Source organism: Argentina silus (assembly GCF_951799395.1).
Source record: "Argentina silus genome assembly, chromosome: 11".
Taxonomy (NCBI): Eukaryota; Metazoa; Chordata; class Actinopteri; order Argentiniformes; family Argentinidae; genus Argentina; species Argentina silus.
The window spans coordinates 11,359,589-11,379,588 of NC_139665.1; the positions used below are offsets into that span (position 1 = coordinate 11,359,589).

Genomic DNA, 20,000 nt, shown 5'->3' on the forward strand with positions numbered 1-20,000 from the left:
TATTGAAGGCAGCACACACACACACACACACACACAGGTCAGGTGACAAAACACAGGAAGCCCCAGTGTTTCACCGTTATCCCGTGGTGCAGAGATAGGATTGATTCCCCTGTGGGTGGTGATGACAAGTTGATAACATCGTAGTGTTTCTCTCTGTGGTGTGTGTAGCTCACGTAGCATGGGGACACTCAGCTGATTTGGGGGGCGAGGAGGTGGTCTAGTGGAGATGACTGGAACTTTGAAGGACCCTCTTTCTCTCTCTCTCTCTCTCTCTCTCTCTCTATTAGGCATTAACTTTGAGTGGTTAGGGTTCGGCAATCATTTCGAGTGGTGAAGCTAAGTTGTCAGAGGAAGGCATTAGCAAACAGCATTAACAACAAAAAAAAACCCCCACTAAAAACACTTTTGTCTAAATTCGCACTCTAACCTGCAACATTCGGGTTGCAAGTCTTGGTGTTATTTTTCTGAGGATTCTATCAGTGTCACTCTGTGTCAGGCTCAGCCGTGACCATCACTGTAAGCATCTCCACTGTGACTGTCTGTAACCCGGTCAACCGCCTCCACAGCCACCGCGGGTCAACAGGCTCTCAGGAAGCATTACACTGGCGTACGATTGATACTGGCGGTTCCCCGGACTGCTCCGGCGAAGGCACAGGCCTGGCCTGGTCACTGAATTGGGTCAGTAGCTTTCACACATTAGGAGCATTGGCCACTGATGGACCAGAGAAAGACCACACGAGGCCCATGGTCATCAGTGTAGACACAGATCAAATATTTGGCCCAATAAGACCACACACGCCTGGAAGGGTTTGTCCTCCCCTTTAAGAACCAGGATGAGACAAGTCGAATTGAGGACACAATTGGGTTGGACTCTGTGTTTTAAAACCCCTTGAGAACTTTAAATGGGGCTTTTTGATTGAGCCCTTAGTTGAGCCTGTTAGACAGGCTCTTGAATATAATATAAATTGGATGTTCTGTAATAAAGGACAACTCAATTTACTCTTGCTCTTAAAATCCATGGTGACCTCTGGAGTGGTGTTAGACGGCTGTACTTCGCTCAGTAGTCCATTGCATGGGTTAAGGTTTTCTTTGCGATCAGATCCTCTGCCCAAAGACCTTGACATTACTTTCAGTAGTTCAACAGATCAAGTTATTGTTTATTATTATTTAGTTATATGCGCCAACAAAGCACTAATTATTCAAGTGAGTTAAGTGAGTGAACTGGTTTGTTTGATTGTTCCAGTGTGGTTGATGTGACGCTCCCAGTGTTGGTTTGACTAAATGGATTATTATGGTTCTGGTTATGATTGTTATGGATATAGTTATGATTATGGTTTGAGTATCCGACTGTGCCTTATGTTTTCCAATTTGTTTCTGTACTGGCGATCCAATGTGGTTCATGGCTTAATCGTGGTTGAGGTGTGTGGCTTTTTTAAAGCAGTCAAGTGACAGTTTACAGTCAACTGTACATCCTGCAGTGCTTCAAGTGCACTACAGTTTACCGGCACAATACTTTTTTTATTGTTGTTATTGTATTGTTTCAGTTTGATTGATGAATCCCATGTCCATGTGACTAATCCAGTGTGGGTGCAGTAGTAGTTCTAGGCTCCAGGTCACGTAATGGATGCTTCCTGGCTGGGTTGCAAGACTGCAGATACAGAGCAGCTACACAGCCCAACCACAGGGGACCGGAGAGCCACTGGAGAACACTGCATGGGCCAGAGCCCAGTTTCCATGGAAACAAAGGAAATCCGAAGGAGGAGGAGAAAGAGGAATAAGTGGGTGTATCGGAATGTTGGTAGATATGGAGGTATCATGAAAGGAGGTAGTGTGTGGGTGATATCCACCGAATCTGGGACTCCTCTGAAGCCATGTTATTTATTAATAACACCTAGAGTAGGCAATGCAGCCCAAAGCCTCAATCTGCTGACGTGTGAAATGTTGTTTCATCCTTAAATAGAATAAACCCTGCTGGATATGCGTGCGATTCATATGAGGCTTGTATGTTTTTTTGATATGTTTGAAGTATGTTTCTTCCCAACCGGTGATGAAAGCAGCTGATATTTGCAACTTTAAGAAGGCATGAATCCTCTCGTTTTCCCACGATTGACAAGAAGGTAGCTCACTTAACGACAGTAAATGCAAAGCCTGCCAGCTAGCCTTTGTTATCTGGCTGTCAGTCACTGCTGCTTTGGCTGCGTGTAAACAGAGTCTCTTAGAAGAGAGAAGAAGCAGTGCTGTGGAGTGGGGAAGTATTCCAGGCGACAATAGCAGAGAAAAGGGCTGCTATGAATAATTGAGGAGGCCGTCAGTGACAACAGTTGCAAGAACAGAACTCATTAACGCCAAGGAACAAACTGCAACTAGAAGGAAAACTTTTCTTGAATATTTTCTTTTTTCTTCCGATGGAAAGAATCGGCAAGTTCTGTGGGTTGACACTTATATGCCACTATGAAAATAGAATGGCATGCTGCCTAGCAACTCGTGTAACGAACCCCGTGCTGTAGCACTCCTCATCAAGCAAGCTGTTGAATAGATGTAAATTACTGTCACTACTGATCATTCTCTGGAGTGGAACATCTATTGTGTCAGTGGAATGTCATGGAATTATGCCTCTAAGGTCAACGCGCACACACACACACACACACACACACACACACACACACACACACACAGACATACACACACACGCACGCACGCACGCACGCACACACACACACACACACACACACACACACACAATAACAATACATTACTTAGTCTTTCTGAGGCGCACTCCACGGGCCCTCATGGAGAAACCCATTTCAAATGCTAATCAGAAATGAAGAGATCCCGTTCTGAGAGCGTCTGCCTTGTTTTTGCTCTCCATAACACAATTATCACTCTCCGTCAGAGCCGCCCAGGACTTCCATTGTCTTCAGCCCTCCACAGCACAGCAGTGGGAGCCCGCATGATCCCCAACGCCCCCTAACAACAAACACCATCAACAACAACAACAAACAATACAAAAGCAGCATCAACAAAAGCCAGCCAGAGCAAAGAGGAGGACACATTTGCGCATCGCACATAACCAGCAGGGGCCAGCTTTTCTCCCATAGACGTTAGCACAGACTCCCGCCAGTGTGTCATTGTGGAGAATGGGCCAGCGTGGCACAATGGACCAGGGCAGGCAGCTAACTCAGACCCCATCAGCCGTCCACCAGCCATTCATATATGCAACCCAATAACGAGAGATTTGAATGAGAAATACAACAACAAAAGGAGTTTGTGTATGAGTCTCTTTTCTGTGGAGGCTGATGAAAGAACAGGATGTCTGCGCAGAGGAGGCTGGTGGCGGTTAGTGGCCTGACACACATTCCTAAGCGAGCATGTGACAGAGCAGGGCAATTCATCAAAGCCATCATGTTCAAGAGACACTTTGAACTCACTCTCTAAACTGCAGAAACTATGTTTGAATAGGACCAAGAGCATTCCTGACCATTTCTTGATTGTAAAGACCATACAATCAAACGTTGTGTTGATCGAGAGTCGCATCTCCTTTCTCCAACGTTCGTCACATTTTTTGCTGCACCTCGACTCAAGTGGGTTGACGCTCTCTCCACCCTACACCTGTGGGACCTGACCAGGAATGAACTTGGAACAAAACTCTCGGTGAAATCGTCACTATCGAGCGTGGAGTTTTTCCTGGTCAGGTTCACATAGTCAGAACTCGCCAAATCAAGTCTGCCAAGTAAAATCCGCCAGCTCATGGATTCACATCTTGCTCATCCGTCTTCCTGAACATGACTCACGCACAGGTGGTGACATGATGTAGAGCATTACCCTCCCACCAACGGCTGCAGGAAGGCAAGGGTAGTGAAAGTAGGTGGCCCATCAAACTTTAATGACCATGAGCAGGATCAAACAGGCTCTGATATACAGCAGGAGAGTGTGTGTCATTAACTTGAATGAGCCGAGAGGAGGGACGGTGGGCATTTTTACAAGCCCCCCCTCCTTCCAGATTTAGAGACAGAGCGTGCGTCAGTGGGCTCTTGTACTTCATTAAAAGTGAAGTACCTGTGCCAGAGTTGAAGCTTTGGCTTCTGATCCTTCGTTAAAATACTTCCCGTCAAGGTCCTTTATGGTGCAAAGCCACTTGTGTTCATGTCTTTCACATCTCAATGTGTGTTTTGTTTGTTTTTGTTTGTTGCTACATTTGGCTGGTGATCCACAACCTTGGTACCTCATGTATATGGGCATAATGGTTAGGCTTGTGACCAGGGTTTTTATCCAATAGCTCTATTTCGCTTCCCAGTCTCAAAAGTTCCTATTTTCTTATTCATCTAGTTTCATTTTCTTATTTGGTCTTTTCCCCAGATTCAGTTTAATCAAATGCAGCTTTTCATGGGAATGTTATTGAAAGCATTTTATTTGCCAATTAGACAGCTGTTCCCCAGCTTATATAATGAATATGCTAATTCTAGAGCTGGAGGATATGTTGTCTTTTGAAAAACAGCGACGACAATTACACGAGTCATGGGTACCAAGAAACAATATTGTGTAGGTTTGTTTGTGTGCGTGCCGTTTGTGTGTATGTGCGTGTGTGTGTGTGTATATGTGTGCGTGTATACAGTATGTATGCAAACATATGTGTGTGTTTGTTTTCAAAGAGGCATTCAAGCATGTACGCACACTTGCATATTCATGTGTTTGCCTACCTTAATTTCAATGGGAGGTTGAGTGTATATCTCTGGTAGTTGTAATTGAAACCCATGCAGTGGAGAGTATGTACGCAGATGCACACACTCCCATCATCCATCACAGAGAGACGAGAGAGGAGGCATTCGCCCGTGAGGTCAGTGACAGATTTCTATTTAATGTGCTTTCCAGAACACCTCAGCACTGCTGCCAGGCCAGTCACTTATAAAATACAGTATGTGCACCTGCACACAATAGCAGTTACCGGTTAAACGCATGTGCATGCACGCGTCACGCAAGAGTGCCCAACAGAGGGCTTAAAAATAAAGATTGCTTTGCTAGGTGGTAGGTTGGGGGAGGAGGAGGAGGTCATATAACCAAGACCTGCAACCTGAATGCCTCACCCTCACCCTTATCTTAAGTCAGTGCCTGCAACTGCCTAACCGTCATGTCAGTCAGAGTACTAACATAGTTGTGTTGCCCTTTAGTGGTGCTTTGTGGAAGCGTGTAGATTTCCCAATGCAGTAACGTTCGGATGGCCTTGTACTATCGTTTCTGCATGCGTGTGTTTTGCTATGAGAATGGCTTGACCTCTGCACACAGCACACACACACACACTCCACTGTGTGGACAAACATAAACCACAGCACCGCAACCAAACACACTGGAGACAAACACACACACATACACACACGTACACACACGTACACACACACACACACACACACACACAAGCACACACTCGAGTACACAGAAAAACATGCATACGCACCTTCATTCATCTGTGACATTTGACCATGCTAAAAGAAACATTTGACAGCTCTGACATTTCTTTCCAATTTCAAAGTTACACAATCTCTTTCAATAAGACATGACATTTAACCAGAGCATGGGGATGGTTTCCCATGGCAACAGATTTTCACATAAACACTTTAAATAGAGATGTACCTAAAGTTCCGTGTGAGAATAGAACAATTTGAAACACCCAAATCATCGAAGAAGCCAGAGTTCAATATTCTCCCTCTGTTCTTTCTCTCCTTCTCTGTGCCCTTCTGCCTCCTCCTCCTCCTCCTCCTCCTCCTCCTCCTCTCTTGTATAGCTGTCAGAGCTGTAGCCTGGAGGAAGCCCCTTGGCTCTTAGACTCAGTGAGCCCAGAGGGACTCTGTTCTGGTTACCTGTACAGCAGTTGATTTTCCCTGGATCATAATCATAAACCAGCAGGACTACTGTGCCAACGTCAAATATGATACAAACAGTAGGCTATTTTGGTAGAATAACAATAGTGATTGACAGTGAGCAAATTGCTAGAACACCTTTTCCCATTCTTATTGATGATACAGCTAAAGCTTTATCTCCTGGTCCAACCACTCAGGGTATGAGAGCCTGGTCAGTTTTATATAAGTGCTATTTTACGTTGCGCCACCCTGCCTGGGCATAAAATCCCCTTGTTTCCCAGGCCCTGGTGACAGTGACACCTCAAAGCTGAGAGAGAGAGAGGGAGGGAGAGAGGGAGGGAGGGAATAACAGAGAAGAAGAAACCAGATATATAGTAAATGTGAGGAAGTGAATGATGTAGGAGAGACAAGTGCATTGGAGAGGATGAGTTAATGGAGGTGAGTGTGAATAGAGACCCCCCCCCCCCCTCATTCTGGATTTAATTCATTACAATTCAATTACAATTAAATCCATACTGTGTTGGAATTCAGTTTATATTTGATTCCTGAATACAGCACAATCCCATTTGCAAACGCCATTCAGATTAGAATGTAATCCAGTTTACAATGCAGCTCATTTAACTCAGTAATCCATGTTCAATGACAGCTCCCCAAACCTACACCGTCAGAGGACATGGGCAATGGTCCTGGGATACACCTTCTTATTAGGAGAGATTGACCTTTAACCCTCTAAAGACCCTTTATCCCCATTAAAGTGGCTGTAAGAGGTCTTTAGAATCCCTGCTCCCCCCATGCACACCCCACTGTCCCCACCCCACCTTGAAGGAGCGGAGGCGAGTGACTCCCTACTCACCGGCTGAATTAATCCTCAGTCCCTGGATAATGGCCTTGTCACAGACACCATCGAGACAGAGCAGGAGCACAATCACGCCACGACCAAGTCATTCCAATACAAATCACTGTGACACTTTTTTTTTCATCCCCACAAAACCAAATGACTGTCAACCGATGCTCATTGTGCAGGTTGAAAGAAGCGGCTCGTTAAGATTTCAGCTTTTGTGGTGGATAGGCTGCCTGAATGGATTGGACTGTTATCTTCTCCTCGGTTGCTTCTTCTTGCTTTACAAGTGTGTTCTCTGTTCCTGAATTATGCATTGTTGTGGAGATGCAGAGATCAAAGAGATGGAGGATCGTGCAGATGAGAAGGCCTATAGTGTCTTTGTGTCTTTAAGTGCACAGACTTGCCTTGCAGTAAGTTTTGTTCCTCTGCAACACCGTTTTTCCGCAGAGTAATTACAGTTACACATTGCACAATGTGATGTTACTCTCTTCCAAAGAAAAACACTTGTTGTTTTCATTCCTTTGGTTCAATGGCCCCCATTAAACACTTTCAAAACATGAACCGAGTCATTTCTTGTCAATGTGCAAATTGAGGAAGCTTGGTAAATAGAACTTCATTTGAAAGGCTTCCTTTGTGAATGAGGATAAACAGGAGATAAATACTCTACCATGTGGCTTGTGGCACATTATTTCAGGTGAGATGCTGACTAACTCAGAAAATAAAGTGAAATGAAAGTCAGACACTCTGCTCTCTTTACAGTGAGGTTTATTGGTATATTTAGACACCAATTAGGTGGCCATAAATTTCACTGCAATGTTGAAAACAAGTTGTCTAGAAAGATCTAGTGACAAGAAATGTTAGCGGTAATAAAGTTCTCTGCAAAGAGATATGAGTGGGCACACAGTTTCCATTTGATGTGAAGGGTTGAGCTTTGCATGCTGTTCTAGTCATGGACAAGCCCCTGTCTCCCCTTGGCAACAGAGCGGAGCAACAGATGCTCTTGTTCTCTGGCTAGCCTCCGATATCGTAGGACTTTAAACAAGTCAAATTACCCCAACTTGCAGAGAGGTATGGCTATATGCCACACTGTGGTACAGATTAGGGAGCAGAGGAAGGAAAAGAACATCCACTTCTAGGAGCTTGAGTTCCACTCACCCAGCTCCGACCCCTTATCAACCCTTTAAACGTGTACTAATACTGAATATTCAGCAGAACTCAGAACTCTCAAGGGGGCGGTTGGAGTTGGGGGGCTGCGATAAATGAGAGAACTCAGCTAGATGGGTGGGTTCAGTGTTTGAGCCCCTTAGCAAGTAAAACATTCCAGAATAATAAGTCTTCCACTCTGCATGGGCTCTGCTCTCCTGAAAGACTTCAGGGTTACTGTGGGTGAAATTGTACTTTTCTCACAGGTGCACTGTACACAAAAAAACACTGTAGTTCACACAGTACTTTCACCAGGATATCTCACAACGTTTGGGGGAATATTGGCGAGAGTCTATGCACTTTTTATGTAGACAGAGCATGCAAATGTCCTCATTAGCACAGTCCATGCAGACCAAGGGAGGCTGGTGGAGGTAGAAATACGTGGAATGAAATGAGGAATGGTATCAAACACACATTTTATACCATTGCACTCCGATTTCTACCTCCACCAGCCTCCTCTGATGCACTGACCTTAGTCTAAACCACCATGTCATGATACTGAACCGAGTTGGTTCAGGATCATGTCATGTTACTTCTGCCGTAGACTGAAGACCCATCTCTTCAGGCTACATTTTAACTGTCCCTCCTAAAGACCTCTTCATCCCCACTGCCCCCCTATACAGTTTCTCTACTGTAAATACAAAAATTAAAATAAAAAAAGTAATTCTTCCTTCTTCTAGCATGGTGACTGCCAATGGCCCCTGGTCCTAGCATAGATTTGTTTTCCTTATGATGACTGATGTATAGATAATTCGCTTACTAAGACAAATGTACGCTTTGGATAAAGGCGTCTGCTAAATGTCTAAAATGTGAATATAATGTCAAATGAGTTGCTGCCCCTCATCTCTCCACTCTCCTCGTGTAAATACATGATGCACTGCAAAAGGTCACCCTGGATCACATAATGGCACGAGTACCACACAGTCCTGCATACTCCTACATAGACCTTCTTTCTTTACTGTATTGTTGCACAGTCATCTGGTAGGCGACACTCCTTCACTGATAGCTCCTGTGACAGAATGGCAGGCTGCAGGGAGAGGTGAACATTTTACATCCAGGTGATCTGATAGCCTCTCTCAGGGAAAATGTATGACCGTGTCCTCTCTGTTTCTGGGAGTGGAGATCATCACCTAACAGGTGCAATGATGTAGCGTTATTAGGGGCAAATGGGGCATGATCATGCCATTCACACAACGTGCTATTTACACAGTACATTCAGATTATGTTCACTCCATGGACGTTGCAGGCATTAGGTACTCTGAATTGCCCTAAGAGGTTCATATGGCATACAAATACTGTACACTGCTGGTTGTATGATGCACTTGCTTGTACTCCTTTTGATCTCATGCCACTTCAATATTTATTTCGGTGCATTACGTACATTAAGTATATTAAGTATATATATCCTGGAAATGGCTTCATTTGAAAAAAAAGGACATATTGTATCACTGTTTGTTGTATGCTCCCCTGCGCGGCCATTTTAAATACCCTGATTGCTCTAATCACCTGACAAGGGACCTTTTTCTGCTGATGGAGGACCTTCTTAATGCAGAGTGAAGGTGTTTCAGTACACAGAGCCGTCTACCGCCTCTTCAATGTCGTCACGTCAGCTTCTGTCATGGGATTCAATTAGTATACCTGCTGGAAGAAGCTAAGACAAGGTTATGTGTCACATTAGTAAAGACCAAAATAGTAATTATACTTATTGTATGATTCCATTTGCGTTTATTCTGGTGTATTGTTGTGTAGATAAGATCAGGGTTATTTCAGTTTATTATCACCTTGGCTAAAGGGCTAGTTACTGAGGCAGAGCTAGACCTGGTGATTGACATCCCTGGGGGGGGGGGGGGGACGTCCACAGGGAATGCACAGAGCTCCACAGAGGATGTCCACAGAGCTCTAACTGACAGGGCTGGGAAATGGGTGGTTTCTGCAGAGCTTGGAGGTGTGTGTGGCAGGCCTGGAGGTTGTGTGTGGCTGGCTGTGGTAGACCATGTTGTCACTGGGTGACTGCTGTATAACTAGTGTGTCCCTTACAAGCCAACGATATGAGCCAGTGCTGCAGTGAGTCTGTCAGGTGGTTAACACACTTACTCCACTAGTAACAGATGGTATTGGTGTGATACGCTGCAGACAGTGTGTTAAAATGTTGATTGGAAGGGTTTGGGTTTATGGAAATTCATAAGGATGTGCTCAGGGTGGAGCCTGATTTGATATTTGTACTTTTTATTTGATAACTTTATTTGATCAAATATGGCCGACCTTTTTTAAATATGTTCCCTCTGACAGATTCAACACATACACACACTCACACACGCACACACACACACACACACACACACACACACACACACACACACACACACACACACACACACACACACACACACACATACACACACACACGTCCAGAAACATGCTCTTTTGGTGACCTCCGAATCGGCTGAGGGCCTCACAGTCAAAGCGTCCCCATCAGACACACACACACACACACACACACACACACACACACACACACACACACACACACACACAGCTCAGTGTCCTGGTATAACTCTTAGAGTGGGGTGAAGGTATACAGTCAGCCTGGGCTGAAGAGCAGAGCTTCTACTGATGATACTTACCAAGAGAACTTCACATGACACCCTTCTCTACTCAGCTCATCATGTAAACCATTCTGTAAACTGCTCTACTGTTAACAAGACACTGTTGTTTTTCTGTTTATTTATTGTGGCTGGGTTTTTTGCAGAGGGTGGACCTAGTACCATTGATTTACCCCCAAGCTTTATCGTCCCACAGTACTTCCTGGAAATGGTGTTTTGTTGTTTAGCTTTTGTCGAGAAAGCCTCACCAGCTCAGAGGCTCTAGGGTTAGAGCTAGAAGAGTGGGTGATAATCACTGTGAAATCGCGAGAGAGAGAGAGAGAGAGAGAGAGAGAGAGAGAGAGAGAGAGAGAGAGAAAGGACAAGTGTGAAAGATACAGAGTGGGAGTAAGACAGAGGCAGGGAAAGGGACTGAGAGTTACTCAGAGGGTGAGGGTAGGGTTGTATATAATAGATGGAGAGAGAGAGAGAGAGAGAGAGAGAGAGAGAGAGAGAGAGAGAGAGAGAGAGAGAGATGTGGCGGAGACTGAGGTGGAAGATGACTCTGAACAGCAAACTTGTAGTTTCAGAACTATCTGAGCCACTTGAGGGAACCTACTATGCCTGGAGGGCTGATGTAGGTTACTGATTTAATTAACCCAGAGAGAGAGAGGGAAGGAGGATGACTATGAGGGGCCCCACTGTACTATACACTTCCATCATAATCAAAAATAAACAGAAACACAATACCAGAACAAATGAGATTTGCTCTGACGCAGTCGGGTGCTCTACAGTAGTTTCCATACAATCTTGTATAGAGATCAGCTTAGGTATGTACTGTACGTACTGTAGACCTCATCTCCTGGCTGAATGACTAAATAGCTCATTTTTTTCTTTTCTTTTTTTTAAAGCTGTGAGGGCAAGTGGGTAATTGAATCCTTTATGCATTTTTCAGTCTTCTCACAGCTCTACAGGACTGCTTTATGGCTTGATAAGACTGAGTGGTTCTGTACTTTCCATGTCCTGTGCCCTGTGTTTTAGGTTTGCTGGCTTTAACATTTCAGATGTCAGCGGGTGTTTCAGTCACTTACGTTTGGTCAGTCATTCACTACCAATTTTCCGCCGTAGATTGAAGACCCATCTCTTCAGGCATCTTAATGGTGCCTCCTAAAGACCTTTTCACCCCCACTACCCCCCTGTACAAGTTTCTCTCCTGTTGATACAATTTAAAAAAAAAATTGATTACTTTATGATGACTGATGACTGGGGATAGATGTACTAAACAAATAGATGTACTTAAACAAATGTATTTGTTGTAAGTCGTTTGGATAAAGGCGTCTGCTAAATGCCAATTAATGTAAATGTAAAGTGTTTTTACTTTGAAAAGGCATGGGACTGCCATGACATTTCCCTGAGTGCTCTCATTTCTCAAGGGCCAAGCATTCTACTGTGTAAAGAATTATGGATGCTTCGGTCACCATGGTTCCCCTATTAAACTTTTCATTGTTTAATCACAGAATAGGTTCTGAGAAATACTGCAGTGCAATCAAATAACTGATAAAAATGTGACTTTTTACAGAGCTATACTGTTTTAAAATGTTCTGTTGGTGCTTGCGTGTGTGTGGAAAAGTGTAGGGTGCGGACTGTAAAGAGACCTATTAGATGACAGACAGGCACAGGTACAACACAATGTCACAGCCTGGTCCACTGGCACCACGCGGTGCTGTTATTTCAAAGGCAGCAGCAAGACGCCCTTGAATGTTGGGGGGCCTTTTGTACAATACAATATTTCGTTTGACCCACACCATAACTAAGGAGGGAGGGAGTGAAGCTCTTGGAATATATAACCTTATAATCCTGAAACCCCCGGTATGTCATTGTAGTGTGATGAATCCAAAGACAGGTGTGTGTGTGTGTGAGAGTGCTCGCGTGGGGGTCCGGACACATGGAGGGAGGTCCATCTCTATGAAGCCAGCTTGGGGCATAAGAGGCTTTAAAAAGGAGAGGGAAATTGGAAAGCAATGGGTGAGAAGTATGTGGAGTGAGGGACAGAGAAAGAGAGGTAGCTGAGGTTTTTGCCTGAGATCATACATGAGCTGATACGTCAGGACGAACGGACATGGTTTGCTGAGCAGAGCCACCATTGTAGTCTCCAGAGGAATGGCTGTCATGGCAGCAGAGGAGGCTGTGAGGAGACCGAAAGACCCACCTACTCACTTCTCTCTCGCTCTGTCTTTGCCCCCCCCTCTCTCTCTCTCTCTCTCTCTCTCTCTGCTCTTGCATTCCTGGTTGTTATGAGCCAACAGAACCAGCCAGATCCCCTCTCTCTTTCTTTCACCCCTTTGTCTTTGTCTCTATCTCTCTCTCTCTCTCTCTCTCTCTCTCTCTATCTCTGCGCTATATGAAAGTTTTCTTCCTCTAAACATTAGCCTGGATACACTCCCTAGAACCCCAGGAGAAGTAAACCAGATCCCCCTGTCCTCCCCCTCCCAGCCCCTGGAGGTTTCCTCACAGTGCGTTTGTATGTCACCTCACAGCCTGTGGTCAGTATTTGAGGAATTTACCCAGCACACATTACCCTGACTCTTTGCTTCTTCTTCCTCTGTTGGCTCTGTGTCGAGGGGGCTGCCGTGAGCTCCTTCAACTCCTCTGTGAAATCACAGGCAATTATAGCTGAACAGTCTCGCCTGAGGGCATACAGTATCTGCTCTGTGTGCTTAATTACAGCTAATACACACTTTCCATGCAGGAGTGTTTGTTTAGAATGCCAGGCAATGGAGCTTACACAGCACAAGCTGACAGTATGCCTGCCTATACTCCATCTCTGTTGACAGTTGATTGGAACTTCTTTACTTGTACTTGTACTGAGTTCCTGGCATTGTACATTACAATTTGTAATGAGGGTAAGGCAATTGTTTTGAAGCATGGTGATCACTGTCTTAGTTCAGAGACCCACCCAAAATAACAAGAAAGTAATTGTCATGATACACTGGATCGTCTTTGTCATTTTGGAAATTGTTTTGAAGGTGAAATTGGTTTCCAAAATGGTCCAACACACTTTTTTTTTAACTTTTAATGAAGAAAAAACACATATGCAGTGAACTCTGCAATGACCAGTCCAATTCATAACACATTGACTGGAATTACTCAACTGAGGAGTTATCGGAATATTGAATTCCCAACCATCAAAACAACCACACCGCCATTGTTGTTTTGTCAGTTGTTGTTGTAATGGCATATTTTATTCCACTATCGATTCGCTTCAAAAGAGAAAGTCTTCAGAAAAATTGCCGGGCATACAGACGCTCTCTATCATGTTCGTTCTTGGCTACTGATGCAGTCCCAGTCGGTGGGAGTGGGGCCATGAGGGCCAGAGTCAGGTCCTTAATCAGCCAGACAGAGCTGATGTGAGGTGTGGCAGAAGGGCGAGTCATTGCCTCTGAGCAGGGGCACCAGGCACAGCTAGAGCTTAATGTCACAGAGAAGTAGGAAGTGGGGCAGAGCTGAGCTGAGAGGACAGACTGGGCTACCTTAGTGCGCTATGCTAGGGACAGGGTTGTGCGTGTGTGTGTGTGTCTGTGTGTGTGTCTGTGTGTGTGTGTCTGTGTGTGTCTGTGTGTGTGTGTGTCAGACTGGGCTACCTTTGTGCGCTATGCTAGGGACAGGGTTGTGCGTGTGTGTGTGTGTCTGTGTCTGTGTGTGTGTGTCTGTGTGTGTGTGTGTGTGTGTGTGTGTGTGTGTGTGTGTGTGTGTGTGTGTGTGTGTGTGTGTGTGTGTGTGTGTGTGTGTGTGAGCGAGCAGGGTAGTTGAGAGTTGGCTGATGGATAAATCACAACCCTTGGCATATGGACAGGTAGCAGTCAGCAAGGTGATGACATTGTAGTGTCTCCCCACTGCCATCTATAGGCAGCTTTTTGTCATAGCAGGTGGGTCATAAACCACTTTTGCAAGGCTATTAAAGTAGGATGCAGTTTCAACTTAGTTTGAATATGATTTATTATTGCTCAGTTATGTTTGTTTTGGTTGGATGTCCCTTGAAATAAACACCTTGTCGTTTTTTTTAGATAAGTTAAATCTGGTGGTTCAGACCCCATGCCACCACACAAGCACCAATGTTGTCTACCTTCAGTGAATCAGATTCTGTGTGTGTGTGTGTGTGTGTGTGTGTGTGTGTGTGTGTGTGTGTGTGTGTGTGTGTGTGTGTGTGTGTGTGTGTGTGTGTGTGTGTGTGTGTGTGTGTGTGTGTGTGTGTGTGTGTGTGTGTGTGTGTGTGTGTGCTGCCTTCAATGAAGAATATATGTTTGTGGAAGAGGCAAAATGTAAAATAATGTAGGATTTTTTTAGCTTAAAAACATGATGTTTCGGTATCACAACCTTCATCAGACAGGACATAAATAGCAAGGCGCGCATGTATATATAGACAGGGGCTTGAGCAATTACACAGGTGATTACAACTGGGACAACAGCAGGGTACTCCAATGGGAGAGGAAGGGGCGTGGGCAAGCGGGCTAGGTTCTAATTGGCTAAAGAGGCCCAATGTTTAGGAGGGATGTAGGTGAGTGGGAGAGACAAACAACAAAGTAATTACAACATCAACGTATAACATATACACTTCAAGATAAAAAAATAAATAAAACTAAAACAGAAATGTGATCCAATAGAGGAATCAAGAGGGCTGGAGCCCATACTAGGCACACATCATCACCATCATCATCATATAATATATGCCATTTAGTGGTCCTCTGTGGCTCAGTTGGTAGAGCATGGCGCTAACAACGCTTACGTTGTGGGTTTGATTTCCGCTGGGACCATATATACTGAATTGTATGCACTCAATGTAAGTCTCTTTGGATAAAAGCGTCAGCTAAATGGTATTATTATATTATTATCATCATCCTCATCATCATCATCAGGTAAAGGACTGGCATGGAGTATCTGAAAAATACTATCTAAATGATAGTGAAAGCAAGTCAATATAGGACAGCTGAAGACTATTTTTCTAGGTTGAGGCCATTGGGCCATCTTCTCAATACGAAATCAAAGTAGTCGGACAGGCTGGATGTCCCAGCTCTAGAAAGTGGTCTGACATTGGACTAGTGCGGTCTCCCCGGCTGGATAGCACTGCGTTCATAGATTCATAGACGCAGTTCACCTGAGGTGTCTCCAGTGTACTGTATAAGAAGCTGCAAGCGGCACTGAATAGCATAAATGACATTGCTGGTGTTGCAGCTGATGAGACTAGTGATAGGGATAGATTTGCCTGGGGTGGGGGGAAATAGCACATCTTTTTGGAGAATGGACAATTGTGCACGATTGCCACACCTGTAGTTGCCGGTTGGGAGGTCAATCACTGTGGGGTTGTATTGTGTTTTTGGAGCGACATGGACACATACCAGGGAATTGAGGTAATAACCCCTCCTAGACACTATAGTGGGTGATTGATGGAACACAGTGCCATGGGATGGATCTGAAGAGAGGACATGCCAGTGTTTGTTAATGATAGAGAAAAGCTCAGGGTTCTGGGGGGAGGAGTAGGCCGTAAGGAATTGGAAAGGTGCATGGGACTGATCCTTCTTCCTATTATCAAGTAGTTGGGCTCTTTGTACAATGTCCAATTTGTGGTCGGCAGTCTTAAGCAACTTTTCCCCAAAGCCTTTCTTCCTAAAGCACTAAATCGTTTCATCTGGGAGTATGCAGTGTCACTAGAGAATATGCTCTTTACTCTATGTAGTTGGCTGACAGGCAAGCTCTCCTTGAGTGCAGGGGAGTGTGATGCTATGTGCATTTAAATCACTATTTTGGGGTTTCCTGTACAAGTCAGTGGTCAGGAGATCCAGACCTTTAGTGACTCCTCCTTTTAGTGACTAGCTCCTTTAGGAACTCCATGGAATGTTCGCTGTATTGCATGTTGAATTGCAGGTGTCCTGTGATGGAGTTGAGGAAATGATGGAAGGCTGTGTAAATCTGCTTGGAACAGCAGGAAAACGTCATCAATGAAATGTTTGTACAATATGATGTGTTTGAAGAATGGATTGCATGTCTCATCCAAAAGACTGTTAGATATATAGCCCAGATAAAGATTGGCCAAATTTGCTGCCATGCGGGTGCCCTTGGCTGTGCCTGTTCATTGGCGATAGGAGTTGTTGTTGAACTCAAAATATTTTTGGGTCAGTACTTTTACATTTATGGCATTTAGCAGACGCCTTTATCCAAAGCGACTTACAACAAATACATTTGTTTAAGTAAGTGAATCATCTATCCAACAGTCATCATAAGACAAAGTAATCAATGCTCACACCAGGGGCCATTGCCAGTCGTAATGCCAGAAGCCATTTAAAAAAAAATTCAAAGTTGTCAATCAATCTAAGAAAATCTCCAGTGTCTTTAAAGTTTCTGAGCGCCGTTTGCCTCGCCTGGTCCTTTTGCTTGTTTCCATTACCTTCCTCTGAGTGCCCCTGACCTGTCTCTAAAAAATGGTGACCTCAGTGATACAGTGAAGTCTGCCTGGTTTGCGATATATTTGTGTGTTGTCACACCAGCCTCTCCCAGTGTTGCATTTGGGGGCTTATACATTGGGGAGACCTCATGTGAACTGCGGTTAACCTAAGTTGTGGTCCCCATGGAGACAAAACCAAACACCGCATTAAAAGAGAACTCTACTGGATCCATACGTTAGATTCTCTCAACCCCAAATGGTCTCAACCTAGAAAAAGACTATTCAGTTGTCATATATTGACTTGCCTTTACTATCATTTTGATTGTTTCAGATACCCCAGGCAGTCCTTTACCTGATGATGATGATAATGATGATGATGATGATGATGTGTGCCTATTGTAGTATGGACTGCAGCTCTGTTTGTATTTGCTTTTTGTATTTACTTGTCTCTCCCACTCACCTACACCCCTCCTAAACATTGGGCCTCTTTAGCCCAATAGAGTCTAGCCCGCTTGCCCACGACCCCTCTCCCTTGGATGAGCCCCCATCCCATTTGTTGTACCCTGCTTTTGGCCTTGTTATTTATGTCTTGTCTGATGCGTGTCTGTGTGCCATGTACAGAAGAAAATCACAGGCCGTGTAAAATTAGAAGACTGAGAGAGGAGGGTAATAAAAAGAAGCCCAGACAGACTGAGAAAAGATCAAAGATTGTTTCTCCTGCACTGCAGATTAGACAGATTCCTGCAATTTCCCCACTGCTTATGTGCAAGGACTCGATGTTGTGAATGTGCCACTTAAGCATAACTTTACAATGAGATTCTACAGTTCATTTTCTCTGGCTTCTCAAACAATTATATGAAAGTAATGCTGCGACATTCATTAGCCACGGTACTTGTTCTCCCTCTGTGAACCCTTGCATAATATGTCTGGAGAAATTCGCACCATCTAATGCGGTACATCTGGAAAATGAATCAAGCTTTTTAGAAGTTTGAGATGGGAGAAAACGATCTTCCAGGGAGGGTCTGATAAATCATGAGGAGTTTCGGTAGGAAGGGTGTTCAGAATGAAATAGAGGAATCAGAGAAAGATGCTCAGAGCAATTAAGATAGCCGGATGTCCTGCATGTGCATGTCCCTCCTGTTCCGTCAAAAGGACAGCGAAGCCAATATTGCACAGGCGGTTAGCCGGGAGCATGGATTATGTCATTTGTTGGAGGAAACACATGTGACTTGAAAGACTACTGCCAATGGAATAATTTCTCTGGTAGAGGCTCTGAGCAAAAGGACGTCTTTGACATGTACCGTCTGTGATGATTGATTTAGTGTCTAGCAGACTCTTTGCTCTATTGCAGTCATTATTGTGGAGTCATGGTATGATGTTGATGTTTTATGTAAATGTGTGCAAATGAACTTTATTCTCTGCGAGGTTCTGTTATTTCAGGATTGTGATCTCTATTTTTGTTTCTACATTCATATCCAATCACATTTCCATTCAATCAATGAACTGATAATCCACAAGGACAAATATCAGTTAACAGTACAGTAACAATCTCTCTCTCTCTCTCTCTCTCTCTACCTTCTCCCTCTCTTCCTCTATCCCTCTCTTACATATACAGCTGCTCTCCAGGTCTCCATCTCCCTTAACAAGGTGGAGCTGAGTGTGGGAGAGTCCAAGTTCTTCACCTGCACAGGTAAGGTTGCAGACTTGCGGTCGACCTTACCCACATTGTGTGTGTGCATGTGTTTGTTTGCAGCCCCTCCCTCCCTACCCTCTCCATCCCATTGTTGGTGGGCCATATGCCAGGGCTGATGTCTCCCCCTAAGCCCAGTGTCTGTGGCAGGGGTAGGGCTGGAACTGAAAGGAGGTAGAGGGACTTACAGGTGAGGGACAGGGCAGGGGTAGGGGTAGGGGTGGAACTGAGAGGAGGTAGAGGTAGAAATGTGGAGTTTGCCATGACCTTGGAATGATTGGGTTCTTACTGACTTGCAATGGCCAAAATGAGTTGATAGATACAAAGGGTGTGTACAAATGATGGGCCATGGATGACCGCTGCATTCTACAACCAATACGATGCCAGTTAGAACATCAAATGGTTTATTACGAGGCAATTTCCTCAACAAGGGGTCATGTCTCAGTATACCGCCCTGGCTATAAGCCCTAAGGAGGCTTGGACATATTGATTACTGACACAAAACACCCCAATATTGTCAAGACCAACATGGAAATATTCAGTCCAATGCCTCTCTCTCTTGAGCCCACAAACATGGGCTAGCCTGCTCTGGCAAATCCCTGCAGCTCATGTTAGCTCAAAGTTCCTTCTGTACATCATACAATATGATAGGCTGGAGGATGAAAGCCCCGCCTACACTTTTCTCAATAAGTGAGAATCTGCTGCTTCCTGAGGGAGTTATGACCCCTCAGTCCTCTCCTAATAGAAAAAAGTTAGGCATGGATCACGCCCACGCAGATCTGGACTGACCAGGCAGTGAGACAGAGGGAGAAGAGGAGAGAGGATGAGAGAATGAGAGAGGAAGGGAGGAGGGGAGGGTGAATGATCAATGAAGGAGAGCCTGTCAGAGGAAGAAGGTTAGGAGAGGAATGGCAAATATAGAGAAACTGAGAAGGAGGTCAGGAGCAAGAGAAAGAGAAAGAGAAAGAGAAAGAGAAAGAGAAAGGGAGAGTGAAAGAGAAAGGGAGAGTGAAAGAGAAAGGGAGAGTGAAAGCCAGAGGTGAAGTTACTCTAAAGGAAGATGTAGAGAGTGTTACAGAGAGAGAGAGAGAGAGAGAGAGAGAGAGAGAGAGAAAGAAAATAATTGGCTATCCAAAACGGAGATGTACAACCAAGAAGCAAGAACTAGTGGCAAAAATAGAGTTCCTAGAGTACCCAGAAAGACCTGTGGTGCTGGCAAATTACTGAACAAAATGATAAAACATCGATTACAAATTCAGAACTGCAACTCAACAGAGTAACGCACTTTCTCAGCAAACACAATGTCCTGAGTAAAAGCCCAATTGGATTCCTACCAAATTACCAAACATCAAACTACATTCACACCCTCCACACCCAACCATTTTGTCAGACCTGG

The 20,000-nt window shown here is 44.5% G+C and overlaps 1 protein-coding gene across 1 annotated transcript in view; it reads left to right on the top strand.

Annotated features, from left to right (window-relative positions):
- ncam2 (neural cell adhesion molecule 2) overlaps nucleotides 1-20,000 on the top strand; it is a gene marked incomplete at both ends in the record, with an annotated part of 181,009 nt that overhangs the window by 109,427 nt on the left and 51,582 nt on the right. Inside the window, one exon of the mRNA XM_083680048.1 lies at nucleotides 18,530-18,604. Coding sequence (XP_083536174.1) covers nucleotides 18,530-18,604 — 75 coding nt within the window. The remainder of the gene's footprint in view (nucleotides 1-18,529; nucleotides 18,605-20,000) is intronic.